The following is a 23,253-nucleotide window of genomic DNA, read 5'->3' as shown; positions in this document are numbered from 1 at the left end:
GGCTTTCCATGGCTGTGACCTGGTAATTTTATCCTTTTTGGGCAGCACCAGAGGAAGAAGAGGAGCGGAGGAGTGAAATCACACAGTTAATCTGGATGCATCCTCAGCAAGTTTTTTTCCTTGTTTTTACGGCGCACTAGGACGTTCAAAGTCATCACGCTGTTGTCATAAACTGTGGAATAAAAACCTACTTGAGCCCTCAGCAGCAGCAGCAGCAGCAGCGTCGTCTGTTGCGGCATGAGCTGCTTTTTCTCTGCGCCACAGCAGAGCTCTTTGCTTGAAGCAGCCCTCAGCCTTCACAGTGTCCCTTGAGAACACCAGGCGGCTGAGATGAGCAAGCTTTTAGTTCCAGGACATTTTATGCAGACAGGTGCCCACTCTGAAGTTACTGCAGCTTTGATGACGCTCAGGGCCACTGCATGGGAAGATTATATAATGGTGGACGGAGAGGTCTGATAGCAAGGCTGCTTTCTCTCCTGCACTCGCTGGATGGCTGCCCACGGAGCCACATGATAAATGTCTGTCAATCAATAATGTTATGTGGTGACAGACAACAACATACGAGTGAAATCTGAGGCTTGATGTGTGAGATTAGAGTCCCATGACCTTTCACTTTAGCATCGATCCATCTTTAAGGAGATTTTTATCACAGTATCTCACAAGTTCTGTTTCTTTTAGCATGGCATTCAGGTATCATGTGGGCATTGTGTACTTGGCTGAGGGTGTGTATCCGTCTCAACACTGACACAACCTTTATCTTCACTCTGGATGGAGCCACACGTATAGAATAACCCACATTTCCCATGAAATCACTCATATATTCCAGTGAAGGACATGTGACTCTACGGAGTCAACCTGCAACCCAGTGCCCTTCACGCCAGCCGTGCGCTGTACTTCTGTCTGAAGGCTAATAGGAGAGTGACTGCAAGAGCAAGTGTCACTCTGCATTAGTCCATCGGCCTCATCCACTTCATCACGTCTGGTGGAACGGTCCGCTATCGTAACCTGGCTTGTTAAATCTTCACTAACCTTTATGCCACGCTGAATGCAATTACTGGCGCTGCGATCACACTGAACAGGATCCTTCATGTGATGGACGCAGAGGAAACGTGGTCACCTTTGATGTGGAGGGCTTCTAATTGGAGACCGGATTCACTGCAATGAGCCTCTGGTTCCTCAACAGTTTCACAAAGGCCCCCGGTCTGCATGCTGTGGGTTGGTACAGCAGGTCCAGCTACTGAGTGCACGGTCGAGTCAGGGCGATGGGTGGATGAGCTGTCATGAAACTGCTGTACTGCAGGCTTGATGAAACAGGGTCCTGACTTTCAGAGGCCACTGGATGGAGCTCTTGGTTTAGAAATGAAATTTCATGAAACCTCATCCCCCCCTTCAATACTGTTTCATGAAACCTCATCCACCCATCACTAATTCACATCATTTCCAGACCATGAGCGCCACCTAGTGTCCTCTGAAAATGAGGACATTGTTTCGTCAACTCTGCAGTAGTGTTTCATGATACCTCATGTACCCACCTCATCTACCTTTCCCGAGGTACATGGGTAATGAAAGGGGTAGAATGGCACAGGGTAAGAAATGTAAGTGAAACTATCGCGTGTGTGAGGGGTCAGTCCACTCAAGTCCCACTGTGTGCGTGCGTGCGTGCGTGCGTGCGTGCGTGCGTGCGTGCGTGCGTGCGTGCGTGCGTGTGCGTGAGTGTGCGTGAGTGTGTGCGTGTGTGCAGTTGCTTCATGACTACTTCCTGATGTCACTGCCAAACAAAACATGGTGTCAAGGCAGGGTAAAAGAAGAAGAACGGTACCAGGGCGGAGACCTTGTGGAAAACCAGGATTCAAGTCATTCATGGTTCTACTACTGAACTACTGAATATGATACATTCTGTCTACACAGAATTTTGGACAACACTTGGTTTAAGGCAAAAGCCCAGTCAAGCTTTGCGGGTGCTCTGGGGTGATGATTGCTGACATGATGCTTTCAGACAGGAGGAATGTCTTGGGTGATTTTAACTTCCACCTCCAACTTGAATGATCAGCGTCGTGCTTCTTATTTCCCCGAACAACGATGACACTCAAACTTCTCCCCGGAAGAAAATGCTTTCACGGACAATGGGTTTTGCTGATAGTGTCCGATCTTCAGACACATTGGATGACAAAAGTTCCAAAAGCTATGGTTCAGAGTTTCACCCTAAACTTTCAAGGAGACAGGGTCTTAAGACAAACGTCGATGATAAATTTGTTTTTCTTTGCTCGAAGATTCATTGTGGAACTTGTACAACAGCAAGCACAAACCTTATTAGAACTTATTAGCTTTGTGCTCAATCGGCCTCTTTGTTTCATAACCTCAAACAGATCTGGGCAATCGAGGATAAAGTGTAAGTCTCCCGCTCGGTGACAGGGTCGTATATTCTCTCTGAGGCAGATCAATCCAACCCTATCTTCTTTGGATTTCCTCTGCCTTTGTTGTGGCCACCCGAGCTGTCTTTAGGAATCATCAGCTTTCATGTCAAATAAAGGAGCCGCTTTAATGCCGGCGTGGCTGCCTGCGCCACCGGTCGCTACAAATGGAAATGATTCAGGGTTATTTTGCAAGGACATACGTACATGTGGAGTCAATGCGGATGAGCAATAACGGATTCTGTCAGCACCAATCAGATCACGGGGCTGACACATCAAGTGCACTTTACTTCAAGAAGGAATGAGAAAATTGGTGAAAATTTAATGGCTCTAAGAGGAATGCAGTGTAGAGGGGAAAAAAAAGTGATGTGAGAAATGTGATAAACTAAGGCGTTCTGCAAGAACAACACGTTTTAAATAGAGCAACCTTGTTTCATCCTCTCTGGATTCATTCATTCATTCACACACGCTGTTCATGGTGACAGTAATGGGCTTTTTCCATCCGCAGATTCTTATTTGAATTTTCACATAGAGCGAAATAAACACCGGAATAAAACACAGGAATGGTTGTTGCAAGGTGTTGCAGAAAAAGGATAACGTCCTGGCCCCCTCTACCTCGGCTCGGTCCCCGAAAGTTGCCACTTCACGCTTTTAGTGGCGTAAGTGAGAGTGGTGTATGTTCAGCAACAACTGTTCATGCTATTGTCAATATTAACACACATCTTCTGCTACTCTGTCATTATAAGCTGCGAACAATTGTGGAGCCTGACGTACTTCGGACATGTGAGCAGCACAGATTCTCCAGAGAAGCCAGTCACAAACACCAGTTTGATATTGCATGCAAATGTTAATTTTCAATCTCCCACAGTCAAACATGAAGTTATGGAATTTAAAGTCAAGTTGGTTACTTAAGGTGCCGTTTCTGGAGCAGGAAAAACGCGTCTTGCGCCATGCCGTCTCATGGTTTGTTGGTGGAGCACCACAGCGCCTCTACAGTCCCGGCATAAGAACTACAGCGTTTTAGATCGGATCCATGCGGACAAAGAGCACTGAAACCTTTGAAACTGACACGAAAAATGATCGGACAGGAAAATCTCTGTGTGGGTGTGGCCTGATGCTGTCGTGGATGGAACACAGCAAAGAGGCAGCATCAGCTGAGTGCCTTAATACCATCATAAAGTCGCATTTTCTTTTAGTATGTTTTCATGAAATTTGCTCGACAAAATGATAAAACATAGCTCTAAAACAGAATAAAATTGGATTTTCTATTGGAAGACAAAGAGAGTTGAAGAAAAAAAGTGAGAAGAATTTGAACACGGTTGCTGAAGAGTGGTGAGTTTCTGAAGAAATGTGAGTGAATGTGAAGTAGTCAGGGAGAAGAGGCCAAGGGAGCGGACGGTCAAGATCACAAATTGATATATCAGATATCGATGTATCGTGTGGAGAAGCAGAGGAAGATGAGTGGAGCATGTTGAGAAGGGAGAGGTGCTGCAGGCGCCAACGGGGCGTGGAAGACAATTGGGTTAATGGTCACATGGAGAGGGAAGGTGTGACCTGGAATGTTACAGCAGAGAAAGGAAGAGTGCAGTGCTCCTACGCTCCTGCTGACTGCTCCGAGCTGATCATAGCGACTGTATTTCTCCTGCAGGTCTGGGTAAATATGCGCTCCTGTGCATCCGCAGCTTCACTTTATGTATAATTTAGATAGCATCAGCAGCACTGAGACACCTGGCTGCCAAGATGCCTCTCTCCTGCGACTCAGGCAAAACAGTGATCTTCCCTCTGACAATTCCCTTCCAAATCTACCTCCACATTCTGCGCTTCAATGCGCCATGCTTCTCATGTTCAGAGCTTCCGTTGTCCACCGCTTTCTAGGATGAGTCACCACCAGTGTTGCCACAGTTACTTGACTACTGATTACTGATTCCTTCCTCAAAAAGTAACTTAGTTACTGATTACTTGAATTTAAAAGTAACTAAGTTAGATTACAAGTTACTTGTCAAGTTACATTTGGCAGCCGACTACAGCTCACTTTGACTTTTATGTCAATTTTGAGGTTGGAGTTCTTGGGGGTCCAGTGTATTTCCATGTTTGAGGTCATTTTTTTTAGCACAATCTCAGTTATATGAATGTACAGTCAATGTTTTACTTTGACACACTCTAACCATTGAATAAAAAACACACAAAAAGCAACAATTATTTTACTTTTTTGCTTTTGTTTAACTACAAGGCAGAAGTTTAAGTCTCAGTGTGTCACGTCTCCTGTTGGCCACCTTGCACTTAAGTGGCTGCTGTTACTCGCCTCTATGCTCTGTCGCGGCAGAGGATCATTTTATTTCTGACTTTCGAGACAAAATGCATTATCAGTACATTACATCAGTACCGTTTCTTCCTGCACTGAAGAAAAAATAATTTATAAAAGTCTAAACATCTACCATAAGTGTTGTTTAACTTCACCTATCAAGAGGATTTTAAAAAACTGTGACATAGTTTTTTGAGTAGGCACTTCCGACACATTTGCAAGGCTACTTTATTTCACTCTCTTTAACCAGAGAATCTGCACGGTGGTGGACCCTGCAGGGTTAATATTGTCATCTATAGCAGACTCTAATTCAAAGTAGTGGCTGTATTTTCAGCTAGAAATGTGCATCTCTCTCCTCACGCCTCTTATTTACTGCCGTGTAGCCGGCAGCTTGACACGTGAGCTGCCCCCATGTTGACACCATGAGTGGCGTGTCCCGCATATGACGTCGTGCCCAAAGACGCAGTTGTAGAAAGCGGATGGTAATATTTCTCTTCCCGACAATAGTAACGCGCGGTGACTTTGATAAGTAACTTCAATGTGATGACTTTGTTTGAAATAGTAATGCGTTAGATTACTAGTTAATGAAAAAGGTTGTGATATAAGAGTAACATAGTTACTAAGTAACTAAGTAAGCGTTACTGCGCGCGCCCTGCTGCGCTCACCCCTGACCCACAAACACCAGCGCTTCACATTCCCAAGTGGATTGCTGTTTAAACAGGACCTCTTGTTATGGACGGGGGACAAGCGCAGTCCCGATGGAAAAGCCGCTCAAAAGTGGCTTTATTTCAGCCGAGGACGCTGCATTAGCTTGATTGCAGTTTTATCTGGGAAGCGAGTGCCGAGAAATGGCTGACGTGACATTATTCTGCAAATCCAATTTTGCATTGATTGGCAGCAGAGGATTCTCCTGCAACTGTTGTTTGCATTAGAGCAGGGCGGTAATGAGCTACGCTCCAACGCTTCTCCCTCTGTGTGATGGCAGGTGCAGTCTGGCTGGGCTCCTCTCCACATGGTGCAACACAGGGAGGGACATAAGCAAGAGCATATCAGCTCTCCCGATTCTCTGATCCATTAATGGCATACAATATTCATGCTGGCTTCTAATGAATGTTGCATTCTGACTGCAGTGATGTGCAGTAGCGCGGCCATCTCCACCAGGTTTATCATTCATCACTGGCTTTTTGCCTTGATGCGCTGTTCCGCTGAGCAGCTCGACCTTGAATAATGCCGCTACTTTCATGCAGCCAAGCATGTTAGGGAATCAAAGGAAGTGCCATTAGCAAGGATGTCGGTTTGTTTTCCAAATTGCCAAGAAGAACATCAGCATCCCTTTGAGGACTATCTTTAAAAGCCTTGCGTCCCATTAATGTGCTGCGGGTGCTTTAATCTTAACCTTCTCCGGTGGAGGACGTGATGGATCATGCTAAATCTGGTCTTTGCTTCTGGTGTTCGGAAAGTGGCAGAGCATGCCAGACAATAACAAGGTAATAAATGACATGTGTGGCTTCCAGAGCCCAGTCATGGTAATGTGTAAAAGTGGCTGGGGATCTCGGTCAGAGATTCCACCACACAACACCATTGCAGCTGCTGGGTGGCACAAACCATCGCACCAACACTGCACACTTATCTCAGCACTGAAGCTTGGTGCGAACTTGAGTCGCTTTATTTCGTTGTTTACAAGGAGTGTCTGACACTCACACTCACAGATGAGACCACTGTACCTTGTCTTTCTGGAGCTTCATATAAGAGGGTCTTAATTTGGAGTGGATCGCTCCACCTGCTGGTGGTGAAGTCACCGCCACCTGCTGGATGGGAGTGTGCATGAACTGAAAATGACTCCATGAAGGCAGTACATGCAAAGGCATGAGCATTTTAATGTGATTTAAATATGATAATGCCACAGATGGATGGGGGTGTCACCATGTGGACAAATATTGAACTCCAGGGAGTACACACCTCCATGATGGAGCTCATGTCACATGATAAAAGATGGCCTGCATTCAGATAAATTAAAACATAAATACATTTATTTTATAACCCAAAACACAATAACAAAGACTAAAAAAACTCATGGTTCAATAGTTCACTTAAAAAGAAGCCTGTCCAGGGTTTAATAAGGTTTTGAAATTTGGTGAGGATTAAAGGGCCATAACTCACAGTTATCTCACAAATGATTTCCTCCTGAGTTCGCAAATGGAGTCCTTTGAACTTCAACACTATAATTCTATTGGCCATTAAACCATAAACCTACTATTGTGAACACAAGAGGAGATTTCCCCATGATTTAAAAAAAAAAAAAAACATCAGTAACTCTGTTCTTATGTAGCTTTTTAGTTCAGTCGATTAGAAAACTGCAGTAATACTTCGAACTATATTTGTGTACTTCAGAGTCCAAACACCATTTATATATATATATATATATATATATATATATATATATATATATATATATATATATATATATATATATATATATATATATATATATGTGTGTGTGTGTGTGTGTGTAAAAATCTGTATAAGAAATGCATATATATATATATATATATATATATATATATATATATATATATATATATATGCATTTCTTATACAGATTTTTACTTGAATATAAACAACAAAAAAACGTTCACCAACAATTCAACAATTCACGGTTCACCTTGGAAGCGCATTTTCTTTCCTGCTGCTGCTCCCAGACTTGGAAAACTGGAGGAAGAGTTTCACTCTCTGTTGCGCTCTCTCGCCCCTCCCTCCTGTATGCGTGTTTAAATGAAAGCAACTTAAGTGTTTCACGATAAAATGACCAATCGATACGCATCTCTCCTAATGACAGGATTTGTGCCAGAATCTTTATAAGTCAAAGGGAGAACAAAGCTTTCCAGTAATTGCTCGGGACATGTCCTCAGTGTCCCCGGCATAAATGACATTTAAGTCCATTAGGTTTATATCATGTCTTAAAATGCGGCTGGCACCGTAAATATTTACATGCCTCACTTCTCATTAGTAAGTACAGTTTACAGACACGGGTGTTTGCTGCTGCCCGTCCAGACAAGCCTTCCTCGCCGTGCTGGCAAGAGAAGATGAGGTTGATCTCCACAGTTCGCTTTTTATATTAAAATGAATCACTGTCTTCCTTAATTCATGATTCCATTATCATGAATACCATTATTTAATCTACACTCTGTTATTATCGTAATGCACAACAGTGGATCAATGGCTTTAGGGAAAGCCACATAAACAGACAGACACCAAAAAGTCTGTTCTTTGGATGAGTGTCATTCCTGCCTGTTTAAGTTTGGAGGTCTGGTGCATATGGTTTTCTTCTAAACTGCTTTAATATCTTGTCTTCTATTTACAATTGATCTTCTTAAAGTTTGTGTTGTGTTTGGGGTTCCACCTCTAAGGGGTGACGTGGCTGGGACGTGCCTTGGAGCCGTGAAAGGGTGGCCCTCTGGTGGTGCACAGACAGAAACCGATGGTCCTGAAGAGAGAGAGGATGGCGGTACAGTTGTGGTAGATTGTTGAATCCAGTTACTCCAAACATGCAACTGAAAATGAGAAATAGAGTCCCCGGTGAGGAAGGCAAAGGCGACGGCAAGTAAACCTGAAATCGATTCCTCTAGGCCTCATTAGCCAGAAGATCGATGGGGGTGTCAATGTGCGGATAAATATTGAACTAGAAAAGTACTCAGGGAGTGCATACCTCCATCGGGGAGCTCATGTCCCATGACTTCACAAAAGCAGGCCTGCACTCTGAGGAAAACACATTCCAAGATTCAAAGCAAAAGGACAGTTGTCAAACCTCCAGATTCTTATTTAACACGAAACACACCGAAAATAATGACGTTATACACAGACAAATGACTGTCACACGGCCTTCTTGGTGGAAGTAAAAGGTCCCTGGCATGAAGCAAAGGGTGATTCATTGGTTCATTGGCATCCATTTACAGTTTTACTCCTGATGGTAAAGAAAAGTCTCTGACACTTTTATTCTGTACATTGATTTCACTGTTTGCGAGTACAACTCAAATGTCATTCGGTTTTATTTGCCCTTCTTTGTGAGTATTTCCAGTCTCTGTAGTACAATGGAATTGAACATTATCTTGAAGTATGAGACACATAGCGAGTCTCATAAAAATGTATTTATTTAGTTATTTATTTTGATGGACCTCCTCTCTAAATCTAATTGCCGGTCCCTGTTTGAACAGACATGGTTGTCGAAACATTAAAATAAAACTGCAGAAGAATCATGAAGTGAAGACTGGATGTGGAGGCAGCACACGATGAAGGGACGCTCGCAGACTTTCTCGAGTTAATCGGTGGTAAATTTTCTCCAGCAGCGCGACACATAAACCTGGGCATTTGTGCGGCGCGCGTGTGCAAACAGCCTCCTCCACGCTCCAGCTGGAGCCTCCTGTGGTGAAGATGTCTTCATCCCATGCCGCACTGACTTGTGCGGTCACATAATTGTGACTGTGCAGAGCCCGAGGCAGCAGAGTGAAATGTGTCAGGCTGTGCAGCTGATAACACAGCTCTTGTCACACTCAGGCCAAAGAGTGTTTGCAGGCCAGCCGCAGCACATGGCGGCTCTCTGACGCAGCGTGCAGCCGTAGTCAAACGGCGGAACTCTGTCACGTCATTTATCTTAATTCCTCACGATGCATTTCATTTTTACTCAACGAGAAAAGAAAAAAAAACCACTTGATTTCCTCTCGCTTCTTTCCTGATCACACTTGACTGCATCGTTTGTTCACCTGATGCAGTTTTTTTTTTTTTGTATCTTTTCCACATCAGCGACAGCAACAATAGCGGAGGCTGTCTTTTTTCCTTTCCCCGTCCACGGTGCCTTTCATGGAAGAGGCACTGACAGAATAAAGAAGAGCTCCTTGAGAGCACAGTCTCTTATCGGCTTCCAGCATCTGGCCAAGACTGAGGGACTCTTCAAATATCAGCTGCATAATGCTGCTTTAACCGTTTCCTCTCTAATTCTCCTCAACCTTCTTATCTTCTCTCAACCAAAGGAGGAATTATTTTTGCTGAATTGTGACCTGCTTAAAATAATTCAGCATAGGAAAGGTGAAAATAAAAATTTAAAGACAAATTAAAAAATGCAGAATAGATAAAGGGCACTTCACGATTGCAATTCCTCCCGATACAAATGTATTGAAATGAAGAAATGTTGGCTGGAGCTTTTGCAAATAATTTCAAATGGCTCCGCATTAATCTGCAGCAGATTCATGCCTCATCCAGACACCTGGTGTTGAATCCACAAATCACCAGATGCCAACTTTCCGATTGGTTTTGTTGCCCATTTTGAACTGGACTTTGCTGTTAAGTCGCTGCTGCTGCTCGGTTTTTCTCTGCTCACAGTCAAGAGGAGTTTCCATTTAAACAGATAAAGTCCGAACGAGACTCACAGTATGATGGGGAGGCTTCTCACAGCCGAGCTGGAACCTCAGAAATCGAGACCTTCTGTGTGCATGAAGCTCCTCTGTGTCACCAAAGCAGATACGTCTCCCGGGAGAAACGTGGCAGTATCTGAAGTCGCGATGACACGATTCTACATCGCCATCTTTGCCTGGGTCAGGATCGACTGGTGACACATTTGAGCAGCCAAATATAACCTCTGACGACTGTCTGACAGCCTCTGGAAATTAGGACGGACCTCTCTTGATCTGACAGCTGCCGTCACCACTGTGGAGGAGCAACGTCGAAAGACAAGATGAGATTGATACGGCAAAACATGGATCTTAAAATCTGGATTCATGGCTATAGGATACGCTGTGATGACATGAGATGACAAGTGACGCCATCACTGTTTTGTCGTCGGAGCAGGTAGCTAACGTCTCATGATTTTAAAATGAGCACCGTCAGTGTGAGTCCACCACCAGCCTCTCCGTCAGTGTGTGGGTTGGTGGCTTCCGTGGATCGTCCTCCACACGCTCGAATGAATACAAAAACAAAGAGACATTAAAATGACTCAGTAGCTGTGAGTGATTGTTCGTGTGACATTTGAAGGCCGGCCGTGGTTTCACAAGCCTGAAACACCAGGATTAAGTTTAAGAGAAAAATCAATGGATGGATATTAACGGCAAGGCCCAACCGTCATGTATAACAGGTGACATTTAACTCAAAGCTAAACAGACAAATTTGATGAAAAAATATTTACAGGAAAGAAATGCAAAACAGTGAGGGGTGACGTTGTTCGGATGGTTTGAGCCCGCGCAGCGTCGTTTGGCCTCTCACGTGCTGCCCTTTCTCTCTCTGTGTTCCCTGACACGGTGTGAGTTGGATGATTTATCCAGTGAAAGCCAGCGGGGCGTTCACACACTGCAGCTTGTAAATAAATAAGTGACTCACTTGTGAACTTTTGGAACAAAGATTTTCCTACCACATAAAGTCATGGTGAAAACTGCTGAATAAAGTGTCTGAGGCTCCTGTTTCTAGCCCCTCCTCCATTCGTCTTGTCCCGCGTCCTAATCTCCAACCTCCATGTGGTGTATGACTCGCGACAGATCTGGTTGACTCGTTCAAGTGCCTAATGGAACCAAACGTACCTGGGGAGCTTGTTTCTGCCTGAGAGGCATGTTAGATTTGTTGGAGATGTAAGACTCATTTCTGCTCCCCTTAAGTACGAACTTTTACTCATCCGTTTCAAATCTTACCATCACTGTTCACATGTTTCCATGCCTTCTTGACATTGGTATTGCTGTTCACCAAAGTACCACCAGGGGGAGCAGCCCAGAGTCAAAACTCCCAAACCAACATGGCAACTGGGGAGTCAGTCTTGATCATGCAGATCTTACACAGAAGAGGAAACGGAGGCCACATATCGGGGAGTAACAGCAACACTGCCCCCCATGATTTCCACTGGTACTGCTCCGTTTGGTCCATATTCGTAATCTTTGTGAAAACATGCAGGAATATGGAGGGAATAAAGGCAGAGCACGGACAGAAGGATCCGTCCATATCTTGATCTGTTAAGGTTAGGTAGGTTTAATTTTCGATCCAAATTGGACTGGAGCCTTCACCAAAGAGAAATAGGGTACGTTCTGCTAAAGACAGAGCTGAGGTGAAAGGCTCCCCAACATTTGATGATGACAAAACACAATTTTGTCTGCTGCTCCTCTCCATTCAGAGAAGCAAACCCTGGATCCTACACTTGCAACTCTGACTCTTTCTGCTGCTATATGCAGTGAAATAGCCTGTGGACCACATCAAGTGCCTTGCAGGCTGCATGTGGACACAATCCCTGAGCTGCAGGCTCAGAGTAGCAGTTGAAGGATGGATGCAACATGTTGGGTGAAACACCAGGCGGAATTCGGTATGGAACGCCGACCTGCTGCCAGGTGTGTGTATTCATATCCCTCATGTCTTTTCAATGATTTCAACAGATTCAAAGGAAGCTGTCCTCAGGCTCCCGCAGCGAGTTCATTTTGTTCTTGTCACTTAGACAGGTCCCCTCTAATCGAGTTAATCAATTCATATGGTGCTTCCGTGTGCTCACCTAATGACTTGTTTGTCTGCACATCAGACCTGGGAGAAACGGGTGCTAGTGAGCTTCTTGGACTATTGTCTGTCTGTGGTCCTGACACGCACCGTTCAGTAAACCACGAAGAGCGTGATGGCTCTTGACATTGTCACATAGCATCATTTACATTACTGTGTATGGAACCGTCGTCCCAGCAAGGCAGGGATGTCGCTCCACATTGTGTTCAAAGCACATGTGTTGATGCCCATGAGGTGAGACTCCCAGAGGTCATCCGCAAGAAAAGACCATGGCATGTGTTCGGGAGGAATTTAATTCCCTTCATGGATCTTCCGGCTTGATCTTAAAGCCACGGTGAGGCCTTTAGAGCGGCTCCGCTTCTCTCCGTTGCAGCGATGCGAGTGTGCTCTAGGCTTGGACGTGCTGCCGCCCTGCACCGCTCCTGCAGCCAACCACGGGCCTGCCATTAGCCTTTCATCCCTGCTGGCGGCAGACAATGGCCAGGTCTTTGATGCAGTGTCTCCCCAGGGCTTTCGCAAGTCCTCCCATGGCCCTGGCAGTTTCGTAGGGACGAGGTTCTTCTCTGAAACCAGCCTGGCTGATGTTACGTTAAAGTCTTGAATTATCATGCATTTCTTCACCTACTTTAACTACGTAAAGGCGAATGAGCTGAGACGTTAGAGTCCAGCGCTGCCTCAGTCTTTTGAACTACTGAACTGGCAGCATCTTCCTGCCGAGGAAAGCAACACACACACACACGTGCCTCCTTTGATTCACATGGAGTCCTCGTCTCTGTCATTGTCAGCCGACGGTCGGGAGGTGCATCATTCCGAGGTTGACAGAATCTCCCCCATGCTTCCCCTCCAGACGCCCCCGCCCACCAGTCGGAGTCACCAGTGCCGCCGCGGGGCATGTTGCCAAGTGGACATGAATGGAGCTGTAAGTGCTGGTGCCAGAAATGGATGCTTGGAGGTGATGGCAGAGGGTTGTTGTGCCGCAGCAAGTTGGAGCTCAACGCTGCTCTGATCCACAACTGAATTAATGCATATAAGAGTGTTATTTATCATTATTATTATTAAAAATTTTTACTTTAACTTTATTAAATTTTTGATTTATTTTGTTCATTAGCATGAACGACAGCACCATGAGAGTTTAACTTTAAAGTGAACATCATTTATTACCCTTTCTCTTTCTTTCTTTCCTTTACACCTGCATCAGTATTTCATTTTTTATTTCCAGATTAACATTTGAGAACAACACGTTGAGGAGATTTCTAGTGTCAATCTGCTAATAAAAATGCATGATACATTACACTCATAATAAAAATACTTTACCACAGATTAGTCCTGTAATATTTATAGTTGTAGTCGCTTCTAAGGTGGCAGACATCGACAAGTGGTGTCATGTGTCCGATGTGGACTCCACATTACAACAACTTCATCAAATGCTTCCCCTCCCACAGCAGGTCAAAGACAATTGCTGGGTTCTGGATGAAGTCATGCAGGGTCACGATCGTAGGCTCTCAATGTGACGCTGAGAAGGCACGGTCTATACCAAGAGTGGAGCCTTGTGGAGTGCCCCCATGTGGTTAGAGCCCCTGAAGCCTTTGTTTTTGTTGACTGGTCAGCTCAGTGAAGCGCTGCCATCAGTGGCAGGAAATACCGACCGCAAAAGTCCACTTGACGATTGTCAATACAATACGTGATTGTTTTGTTGAAGTATTGAGATTAGTTTATTACTATGAGTAGGCGTATAAGAAGAGGCAGAAAAACATTTTAACTAAGCAGAGCTGCTGCAGTCTTCACAGTGTAGTGACCAAATAACAGTCAAACTCTGAGTCAAAACTGGAGTCAAAGGAAAGATCCAAGGGAAATAAATCCAAAGTGTAAATGGCAACTAAACTGACTGGTCCAGGTATGGAAACAGAAAAGAACAAAAGACACGGAGAAAACAAGGTATATACATACAAACTAAAAATGAGAACCCCTTAATCCAGGAACCAAGATTGACCGTTCCGTCCCTGAGACTCATCTCTCTCTCTCTCTCTGTGCATTTTTTTTTATTCCTGTACTTTCAGCAAAAGAAGGACTTTAGAGGTGAACTCGGATTTTTCCATGTGTTAGCTGCTGTTGGGTCCTGGGCCAGAACTAAAGAACAAGAGTTCAGAAGTGAGACATGACAAGAGAGCAGCAGTTGTGGTGAGGAGGACATGGAAGGTTTTAACTACGAGGGTCAAATGTAGAGGCAGCAAACCACTTGTTCCATTGAACAGTAACATTGGTTACAAGCAGTGGAAACAGGAACATTCATGCCGCGTTGTGGTTTCAACATTTTCAACAATGATGCACAAATGTAATCTGTCTTCCTTTGATGTTTGTTGCTGATGTGTCACTTATGACATCAAAGAGCTGGCAGAATGTACTGTACTGTCGCGATGACACGATAATTATCAAACATGAAATATTACAATTATTCATTCAGAGTGACAGAGTTTGAATTTGATTATAGTTTCCAACACATTTGTTCCCGAACAGATAAAGATTCCATCGTGTTGTATTAGCAGGCGACGGAAAGGAGCAAATGAATTCTCCGTTTTTGCTCAGAGCCACAGCGTGTGAATCATCCCCATCATGAGATAAAAGGCAGCGTCTTTTCATCTATTTTTCAGGCTGTTTCATTGCAAGTGTGGCACTCCTGTGAAGGTTTTCATTTCCAAAATAGCTCCATTATGGAATGACTTGTTTTCAGGTAGATCATATCTAGGAAGTCCCACACTCCACAGAATTCCAGCAGAGGTCTGGATGAAAGGATTACACAGACTTGCTAGATGATGATGCGATTGTAAAAAAGCCCACATCACCATGTAACTCTCTTCTAACATCTGATTTATGGCCGTTTTCCACCCCGGAGATTGTGCTTACACTACAACAACATAAATGCAGATCAAACTTTAACTCGTCCCCACACACAGAGAGTGTGTGCTGGTGAAAGTTGAGCACTATAAACAGAGGAAGTTCCGTCTTCGACAGCATTAATTATACATTACAAATCGCCTGTCTTACTTGTGAGTCTCTTCCTCGGTGCGTTGTGCAACTCCTGTCAGGGGCACTGAATATTTACAACTTGTTTGTGGTTGATTTATTTAAAGCTCCATTTATCTGACAAAAAAAATCTTGTTTTTTGCTTGTCATCAAACAATATTGACAGCATCATTGACAAGTTTAAACAGCTTTGACAAGACGTTCATCTGGAACTGCCTGTGACATAATCTGTCCCTTCAGTACCAGTCACATCGGAGTGTGTTTGTTCTGTAACAGACACAACGTTACATCAGGCAGTTTCTCAAGGCTGTTACACTGCAGAAGCATTTCTAAGCAGGGCAGTTTTTAACGTTTTTAACGACAATTTAAGAAATGATATGAAGTGAAATGAGCCTTGTCACTTATTGGACTGAACAAGACCGGGTCAAAGGGAAGTGTACAGCAGAAACAACACGCTGAACTGTGGCTTTGATTTATTTTGAAGCAAATTAGAATTGCAAACAAGTCAAGTGGTGTCCAGCACAGATTCTCACTGGTTCAGTGATTCACAGCACCTTGCTGGAAGATGCTAGAGGGGCGTCAAACCCACAAGGAGAGATGATTTCATACGCAGTCTGGGGTCGGAAAGAATGTCCATCAACATGAAAATATCTTCAGAGGATGTGAAGCACAGCAGGTTTAACCACTCAATTTCTCTCTTTGTGAGAGCCGTCCTGACACTGGTCAAAGAACTAGAAGAGGTTTCAAATTAGCATCACTTTTACGCTAACCGCATTTATTTAAAGCTCTCTTGCGTTTTTAAGTTTTAGTTGGGTTGGGCCAATGGCCTAGATTATGATGTGTGCTGTGGAGGCTGGCAAATTCATAAAAAAAAACAAAAAAACAATAATAATAAAACTAAAAATGACTTCCATATCTTGAGTTTTACATATAACTATTTCACAATGTCAGTCATGACACAGTACTAATACATTCAAGCAGCGTCATACCTCCACAAAGTCGATCTCCTCTCAAACATTCAAAGTTACATGTAGTTTACGATGCTTGGGTGTTGAGGTCACTTCCTGTGACCAGCAGCTGGTGAGAGTCGAGAACACCCCCAACAGGCAGACTGTACTTTCATCCGCCTGATCCACCTGATACTTGACTCCAGTATTATTAAACTTTATTTTCATTATATATTTTTGAATATATATGTCTTGATGTGTGTTATTAAACTATGTTTGACCTCTTTTTCTCTTATGTAATGTTGTATGTGATATCTTGTATTTCTGAGAACGAGCTTAATGGCTACAATGTTCTGGTCCAGAAGCGATTTCCACAACATCTAATGGAAGTGGGAAACCGAGGCACCTGGCTGACTCATTCACAACCTATTCCTTTTTTCCTCTTCCCCTTGCAGAATAACGCCTTTCCTTTATTGCTTTTATGTAGCCGTATAAGTTAAAACCGCATGCAGTGTGAATGAACAATTAAGCTTCTCCCTTGCGCTTACGTTTTAAAAAACGCTTGCTCTGGAAAATCACTCTTGTTAACGGTCATTTTAAACACTGCAGTAGATGATAGTCTCCAACTGTGCGCGGATGTGTGTTTGCGAATGACCTGAGTGGTTTGTGATTTGACTCTGGTCATTATGACTGGAGCCATTAAGGTCATTCAACCACCCTACTACGACGCTGACAGTCGATCCGTTGTGAGCGCAGGATCAATGCGATGTCACCCTGTATTCATCTCCAGGGACTGAGAGAGTTGTGGGAAAAGACATCAACTTTGACCCCATTTGCGGAGAAAATGTCCTCCTCTGATGACTGGGTCACTCCATCCGTCACATCAGCATCTGAGCGATAACACGGGAGAAAATTGAGCCACATGAGCCCAAGGATTTACCCACGTATGAATTCAACATTTTTATCCACCATAACTTATATTTACATTTCAAACAGGGCATAAAACACACGCAATAACAATTTCACTATTTCTTTAACCTGGTGCCACGGCGCCGACTGAGGTCATTAACGTCACGGGCTTTAAACTGGACATACAGTGTGTGTAATAGCTCAGTGTTTTCACTATCACGGGCTGAGGCTATTTGGAAAGCAATTAAAAACTAATTTTCAAAGCGCGTGGCTGAGGGTGATAAATGGGCCAGTAATCCCTTAATTGTTCTTGCGGAGGCCGAATCACTGCAATGATGTTTCATTAGGACTCAGAAATAAATAAATAAATCAAATAAACGACGGTAAATAAGATGGAATTGAACGAAAAGACAACGGCAATATCGATTGCAACGACGCTGCTTGTTTTCTGATTCAGCACCGTGGACAGCTCCTTCGCGTCCGATGACTGACGCGCACCTCGAGTTCGAAAGAAACGCTGACTTTTCCCTGAATACAGCAAAGATTTAGGCACAAATGGGGGGTAGTTTACTGAGGAAAATACTAAGCTTCAGTTGGCGTTTGTGTGTTGGCACCCATAGATGTCTTTTTTGATTCCCTTCTTCAAAGAGTGAGAGGATTTTCACAGTTCCATCCCCGTGTGTTTGTTCGCCGGTGAATGAAGTATGACCAACTTGCCACAGTGGGGTGTGAGGCCCTCGTCTCTGTCTTGCAGGAGGTTGCCAGAGGTTTCCTGCGATCCTTGCAGCAGGCGCCGCAGTCATCGCTTCTATTGATCCCGGGACGGTATTGACAAGCAGCGCGTTTCATCCCGCGCTGTCAGTGCAGCCGGAGCTCGAGCATTTTCACGTCAGCTCAAGTTTGACCAACATTGGCCCAGCGGGTCCAATGGGAGTTGAGATAAGCTCCCCCTACCCCGCCAGCCCCTCAGCACCTTCTCTCTCTCTCTCTCGCTCTCTCTTCCCTGGCTTCGCCTCTTCCTCAGTCGCTGCGCACCGGACTGCAACCCAGTGAACCTGTGAGCGACCGTCATCTGCGCACTGGATTAGCACCGTGAATTCATGAATCTGCTCAGCCACAGCGTCTCCAGGAGTTGAACCGACCGGAAGGAGGAGAGGCAGAAATGGCTCTGCGATTGTTTTTTCTTCTTCTCTGGTTCCTTGGCAGATCATTCGCGGGCTTCCCCAACCAGATTAATATCGGTAAGTGACGGTAATTGTTGCGGCATGCGTGTGCCGGAGCGACTGGACGCGGACCAGAGCGCTGCGCAACGCCGCTGACTAACTTGATTGTTGCAAATGCTGCAAGACTACAGCCGCTGATTCAGGAGAACTATCGCGGCCGCTTGAATTGAGTTGCGCAGAGTGCGAGTGTTGCCCTCACCCGGCTTTATTCTTCTGTGTTTTGAATAAAGGCGGACTCTTCATGAGGTCCACGGTGCAGGAGCACAGCGCCTTCAGGTTCGCTGTCCAACTCTACAACACCAACCAAAACGCCACTGAAAAGCCTTTCCACCTCAACTACAACGTCGACAACCTCGAGTCGTCCAACAGCTTCTCAGTCACCCATGCGTGTGAGTCCGCGTCTATTTTCGGTCCTGTCCACATCATCCCTCATTCTGTCCAAGAATTATTCATGTCAATCTCAGAAAGACGTTTAAGACGGGGGGCGGCTGCTCTGCCAACTCTGCTGGGAACAGACATATCACTTTTCCCCCGTGAAATAACAAAAACAAAACAAACAAAATCATATATACATATGTATTACGGAACATCTATAAACAGACACCTCAGCATCCAGGCTCTGTGCAGGGGCCGCCACTAAGATTCGCAACACACACTGTTTTCATCACAGTAAATATGAATTTTGTCATCCAGGATTTCAGAACTGAGAAACAGTCTGGTAACACACCTCATCATCACTGTGTTGCCTTGATTTATGTTAGATCAAGTGAAATTATTATCATTCCGTTTTGATCCATCACTTTAAAGCATGATCAGATTTTTCAATAGAACATTGTACATCATCTTGTTGCAAATGTAAATGTGAAATTCCTTTCTTCAGAGATGCACAAAGTGCAGCCACAAAGGTTCTTTCAATGGCTCACATCAATCGAAGTGTCTACCGTCAATTGTGCCAGCACACAGTTGAGGTATCCACCACTGTTACCTGCTATAAGATTGTTGCTATTCATACAAGTCCAGTTGTATCCACTCATCACGCATGAGTCTGTCCTCCCGTGACACTCTCCCTGTCAGCTGCTTCTTGTGCACAGCCAAATTTCCACCGGTAAAGTCTTTGAATCAGAAGAAAAATTCAGAGCAGATTTTGTGGAATAACACTCTCCGCAGGGGTTTGCTTTGGCCGAACCCTTTCCGGCTGCAACTGTGGTCATGCCGCCCCCTGGCTCCCCCTGTGCTGTAGACCATCCCCTCCAGCATTGCAGAGTCAGCTCATTAGCACCCAGCCCTCATAGCACCTCAGCGCGCTGTCATTGGGTGAAAGTGGGAAGAAAAAAAATCCATATCTCCCAGACCAAAGCCGGCAAATGAGTCGGACACAGACCTGCAGAGGAGGAGGTGGGGTCCCGGCAGCCGAGCCTCAGCAGAGCGTCCATAAGAAACAATGAAAGCTGATGAGAGCGAATAAATAACAGATAGTGCTTGGCAATTTCACGCATGTTGAAGAGGTAGGGAAGCATAGGAGGGAACAGTCTTGATATAAGAATCTAATTAAATCCAGGGCCAGACAGTGCTTTGGTGAGAGGACGGGGCTCCTCCGGGAGCAGTGGCCCCGTTTCTTACATCTTAGAACCACCTCAGCTTCAAACTTAGGATGAAGAGGAAGAATTGCATCTGATGGAGAAATAAAAATACAGAAAACCTATTTACATTTACAAGAGATCCAAAGAGAGGGGCGCTCAAATGTCAATGTAAAGCCATTTCTCTCAGATCTGCACATTATTATTCCGCTGCGGTTCTGATCCGTGACATTAAAAGTGCGGGCTATTTTTATTTATTTATTTTGTCAACCGCCTGGAAGCAATGGCAGGTCCTTGTTTGAGGATATGTTATTATAAACCACTGCTTCAGCAGTGTTGCCAGAGTCTTGGGGCTGTGGTTGAGCAGGAAGGCACATTCCCATGTCAGTCTCCACTCCAGCCTCAACAGAAGGTTTTTTTTCTTCTCCATAAGGAACTTTACAGCGTGAATATAATTCAAAGCATCATTATTAGAGATATGTCAAGTTGGTTACCGCTCCAGCCTGGGAACTCGTCGGCAGCCCACAGCTGGAGCAGGAAAGTGTAAATATGAATGTGTGGCGTTTCCCAGAAACACTGGAGGAAATATCCCGATGAGAGTGGAAGCTTGCTGCCTGAGGAAAGGCTGGACCTGTCCGTATATGATCCACCAGAACAACTCATGATTGATCATTAATATCAGCCCGCTCCAAGGCTTTGGCAACGCATGGCGAAGCCCTGCCATGCTGCATGGTTCCATGTTTGTCAGTGTGAGCTGCGTCTTCCGTAAGCTGTCGCTCTCATTTCCTGGATGTTCTCCTTCACGGTGTCGTGGATGAGTCGGGACATCTTGAGATCATGTGATCCTTGATAATACACATTAAAATAACAGTGCCTGCATAATGGAGGTGGATTCCTGTCTCTTTATTCACTGAAGCAAACTGGTTGCATGGAGAGGAGCTTCGGTTTGTCCACGGTAGCTTTGCTGTGGAGACTGTTGCTTAGAAGTCACATCAGAAGTCATGCGATGTGCAAGTTCCCTATTGGCTTCAGAGTCAGGTGTAATCGCAGAGAGAGACTCAAAGCATTAATGTTACTGATGGTCACAGGCAGCCGCTCTAATGACACCACCATTCGTTTTCCTTCTGTTTTCCAATCTTCTTTACCTGAGGCGCAGATGGACATCTAGCCTTCTTCAGACGCTTCTGACCCTGATTCGATTAGTTGCCTTGATTCCTGTGGAAGGCAGTTGTTGCAGGGCCTGGTCTTTGAATCTGGAGTCCTCATTTCTCTTTCTGTCATTACGCTAATGGTGTGTGTCCCGCATGCCTCCTCCGCCGCTCGATATCAAACTCCAGACCTTCTATTAGTGGACAGGTGTGCAGTTGTAATCAAAGTTAGGAACAAAAGCGGCGCTTCTTTAAGTGCAGTGAAGTCAGAAATGAAAGTTTCGGCCTCCAGGGTCGCGGTGGAGACGACGTTGCTTTATTGTTCACGAAGTATCGGGCGCAGGAGTGGCGAAAAGTCGATCCTGACACTGAGCATTTGAGGCATATTGTCGCACCTTCCAGCGGATTCTGATGGTGTGTTCAGCCTAATTTCCAGCCACTGCCTCTCGTGGTCCATAATGGGGATGAAGTCCGCAGTTCCCATCAGGTCGCACACAAGGTAATATCGCAGGAAATTACCTCAAAAATCAAAGCCGTTTGTCGGGTAATGTCCTGGTCTGATGTTCTGCTGCATTTATCCGGGTGTTTGCCGCCGATAAATTTCATCATCATGCGACGCATTTGTTTGTTCGGAGGGTAACAAAGTATTAGGAATCAATAACAGCCATGGCCTTCAGTTAAACAAACAGACACAAGCCGCTGTGGTGACAGGTAAAGAATGTCAATATGAGCTTGGAAATGACATCGGCCAACATCCGTCTTGTAAGAAAATGCAAATGGGGGAGACCAACTCTAATGGTATGATAATTCCACTCGCTAAAACCATCTTAATTTCAAAGCTTTGGCTCTGGGGACTGAATATATCGCCTGCCATATGTGCAAGAGCGATATGACCGATCGTCTTTTGTCCAGGTTTTAGCTGCTATTATGCCTCCAGGTCATGATTTATCAGGTATCCCTTCAACTTAATATGGTAGTGGTTTGAATAGAGACTTAAACTCTGCGTCTCATCTCGCTCATCATTAGATGAAATACACAGAAGAGGAAAAATAGAACAGAACGTCAGAACAATTTCCATTGGAGCTTCCTTGGTGGGTGGGTGGGCCGATGTTGGGGAGGGTGTTAGAATTTATCCGAGTGGCAAGGCGGATTCAAGCACACCTTAGTTTGGGTGCCCATGACTGAAAGTCACCCCCACAATCGATTTTGAAATTCTCAAGATTGTATTGCCTCATTTCAGAGATGACTTTCTGAAGAGCTGCATCACCATCAGACACATACCTGTGCAAAGGTTGTAGAGGCTCGATTAACACCATCACTGGGATCAGGGGTCGTCCCTGTGTTCAGAACTGTCGTGAAGTTAGTTAGTAGATGTTGGTTCACCATTCCAGATCCACCTTTGTCTCATTTTGCTGAGCGCTAGCCCCAAAATTGTACTGACAGAAGGTGTTCTTGCACATTTATCAATGCTAAATAAAGCTCTTTATTATAGAAATATTTGGTGAATAAACTGAGTTGTTTCTGTCAACTGTCAGTTTCTGACAGTTGAGCGCCAAAAATTGTGATTTCCATTTCTGCCATGATTGCCGAGCCTACTTCATGGTGACCTGCAACAACTAGGTTGACAAATTTTACTCGGCGCCAATGGAAGTTAAGTAACACAGTCTCGACAGACCTCCAGAGCCGCTTTCCTGCTGACCTTTAGAGCCACTTCACTCTGGAAGCTGTGCGGGGGTTTCCCATAAACAGCCTCAGCGATGGGGTCAGTCTTCAGGCGTATCGTCCTCTACTAATGCTGCCAGTGGGATCAAACTACTTTCTGCACTGTGCTGTTTGCAACAGGTATGAACAGGAGAGTCTGGTCACTAAAACTGTTTCCCCTGAATTATTTAATGATGCAAAAGTAGGGGCTTGAGAAAACATGTCTTGGAGGCGGTTGCTGGCACATGTATGTGAAGGAGTTCATGCATGTGTTGGAGGAAGAGAGACTTCTCCAGGCAGTGGGGGTTGCACCGGGACATGTCATCACGGTCCATCTGTGCCTCCACTGCAGCTGGAGGTTTGTTTATTGATGCACAGATATGTGTGTGAATATATGTGTGTGCATATGCGCAGCGCGACACAGTCATGGCAGATCAACACGCACATGCTCGACATGTGCTGTTCACATATGCACAGAGAGCCTTCATCTTCATGAATCATC

General features: G+C 44.8%; 1 protein-coding gene across 6 annotated transcripts in view; it reads left to right on the top strand.

The window, feature by feature from the left end:
* Nucleotides 1-18,090: 18,090 nt before the first annotated feature.
* LOC128767576 (glutamate receptor 3) overlaps nucleotides 18,091-23,253 on the top strand; it is a 79,038-nt gene continuing 73,875 nt past the window's right edge. For 4 of the 6 annotated variants that reach the window (XR_008416145.1, XR_008416144.1, XM_053879686.1 and 1 more), the window contains exons 1-2: nucleotides 18,092-18,343; nucleotides 18,556-18,714. Coding sequence is in view for 4 of the 6 variants with exons in the window: in XM_053879686.1 (XP_053735661.1) it covers nucleotides 18,265-18,343; nucleotides 18,556-18,714 (238 nt within the window). In the remaining 2 variants the exon portion in view is untranslated. Of the gene's footprint in view, nucleotides 18,344-18,555; nucleotides 18,715-23,253 lie in introns of all 6 variants that reach the window. The other 2 variants (XM_053879688.1, XM_053879685.1) reach the window with 2 other exon arrangements.

This window comes from Synchiropus splendidus, chromosome 11 (assembly GCF_027744825.2).
Source record: "Synchiropus splendidus isolate RoL2022-P1 chromosome 11, RoL_Sspl_1.0, whole genome shotgun sequence".
In the NCBI taxonomy this organism is placed as follows: Eukaryota; Metazoa; Chordata; class Actinopteri; order Syngnathiformes; family Callionymidae; genus Synchiropus; species Synchiropus splendidus.
This window is presented reverse-complemented; position numbering and strand designations above follow the sequence as displayed.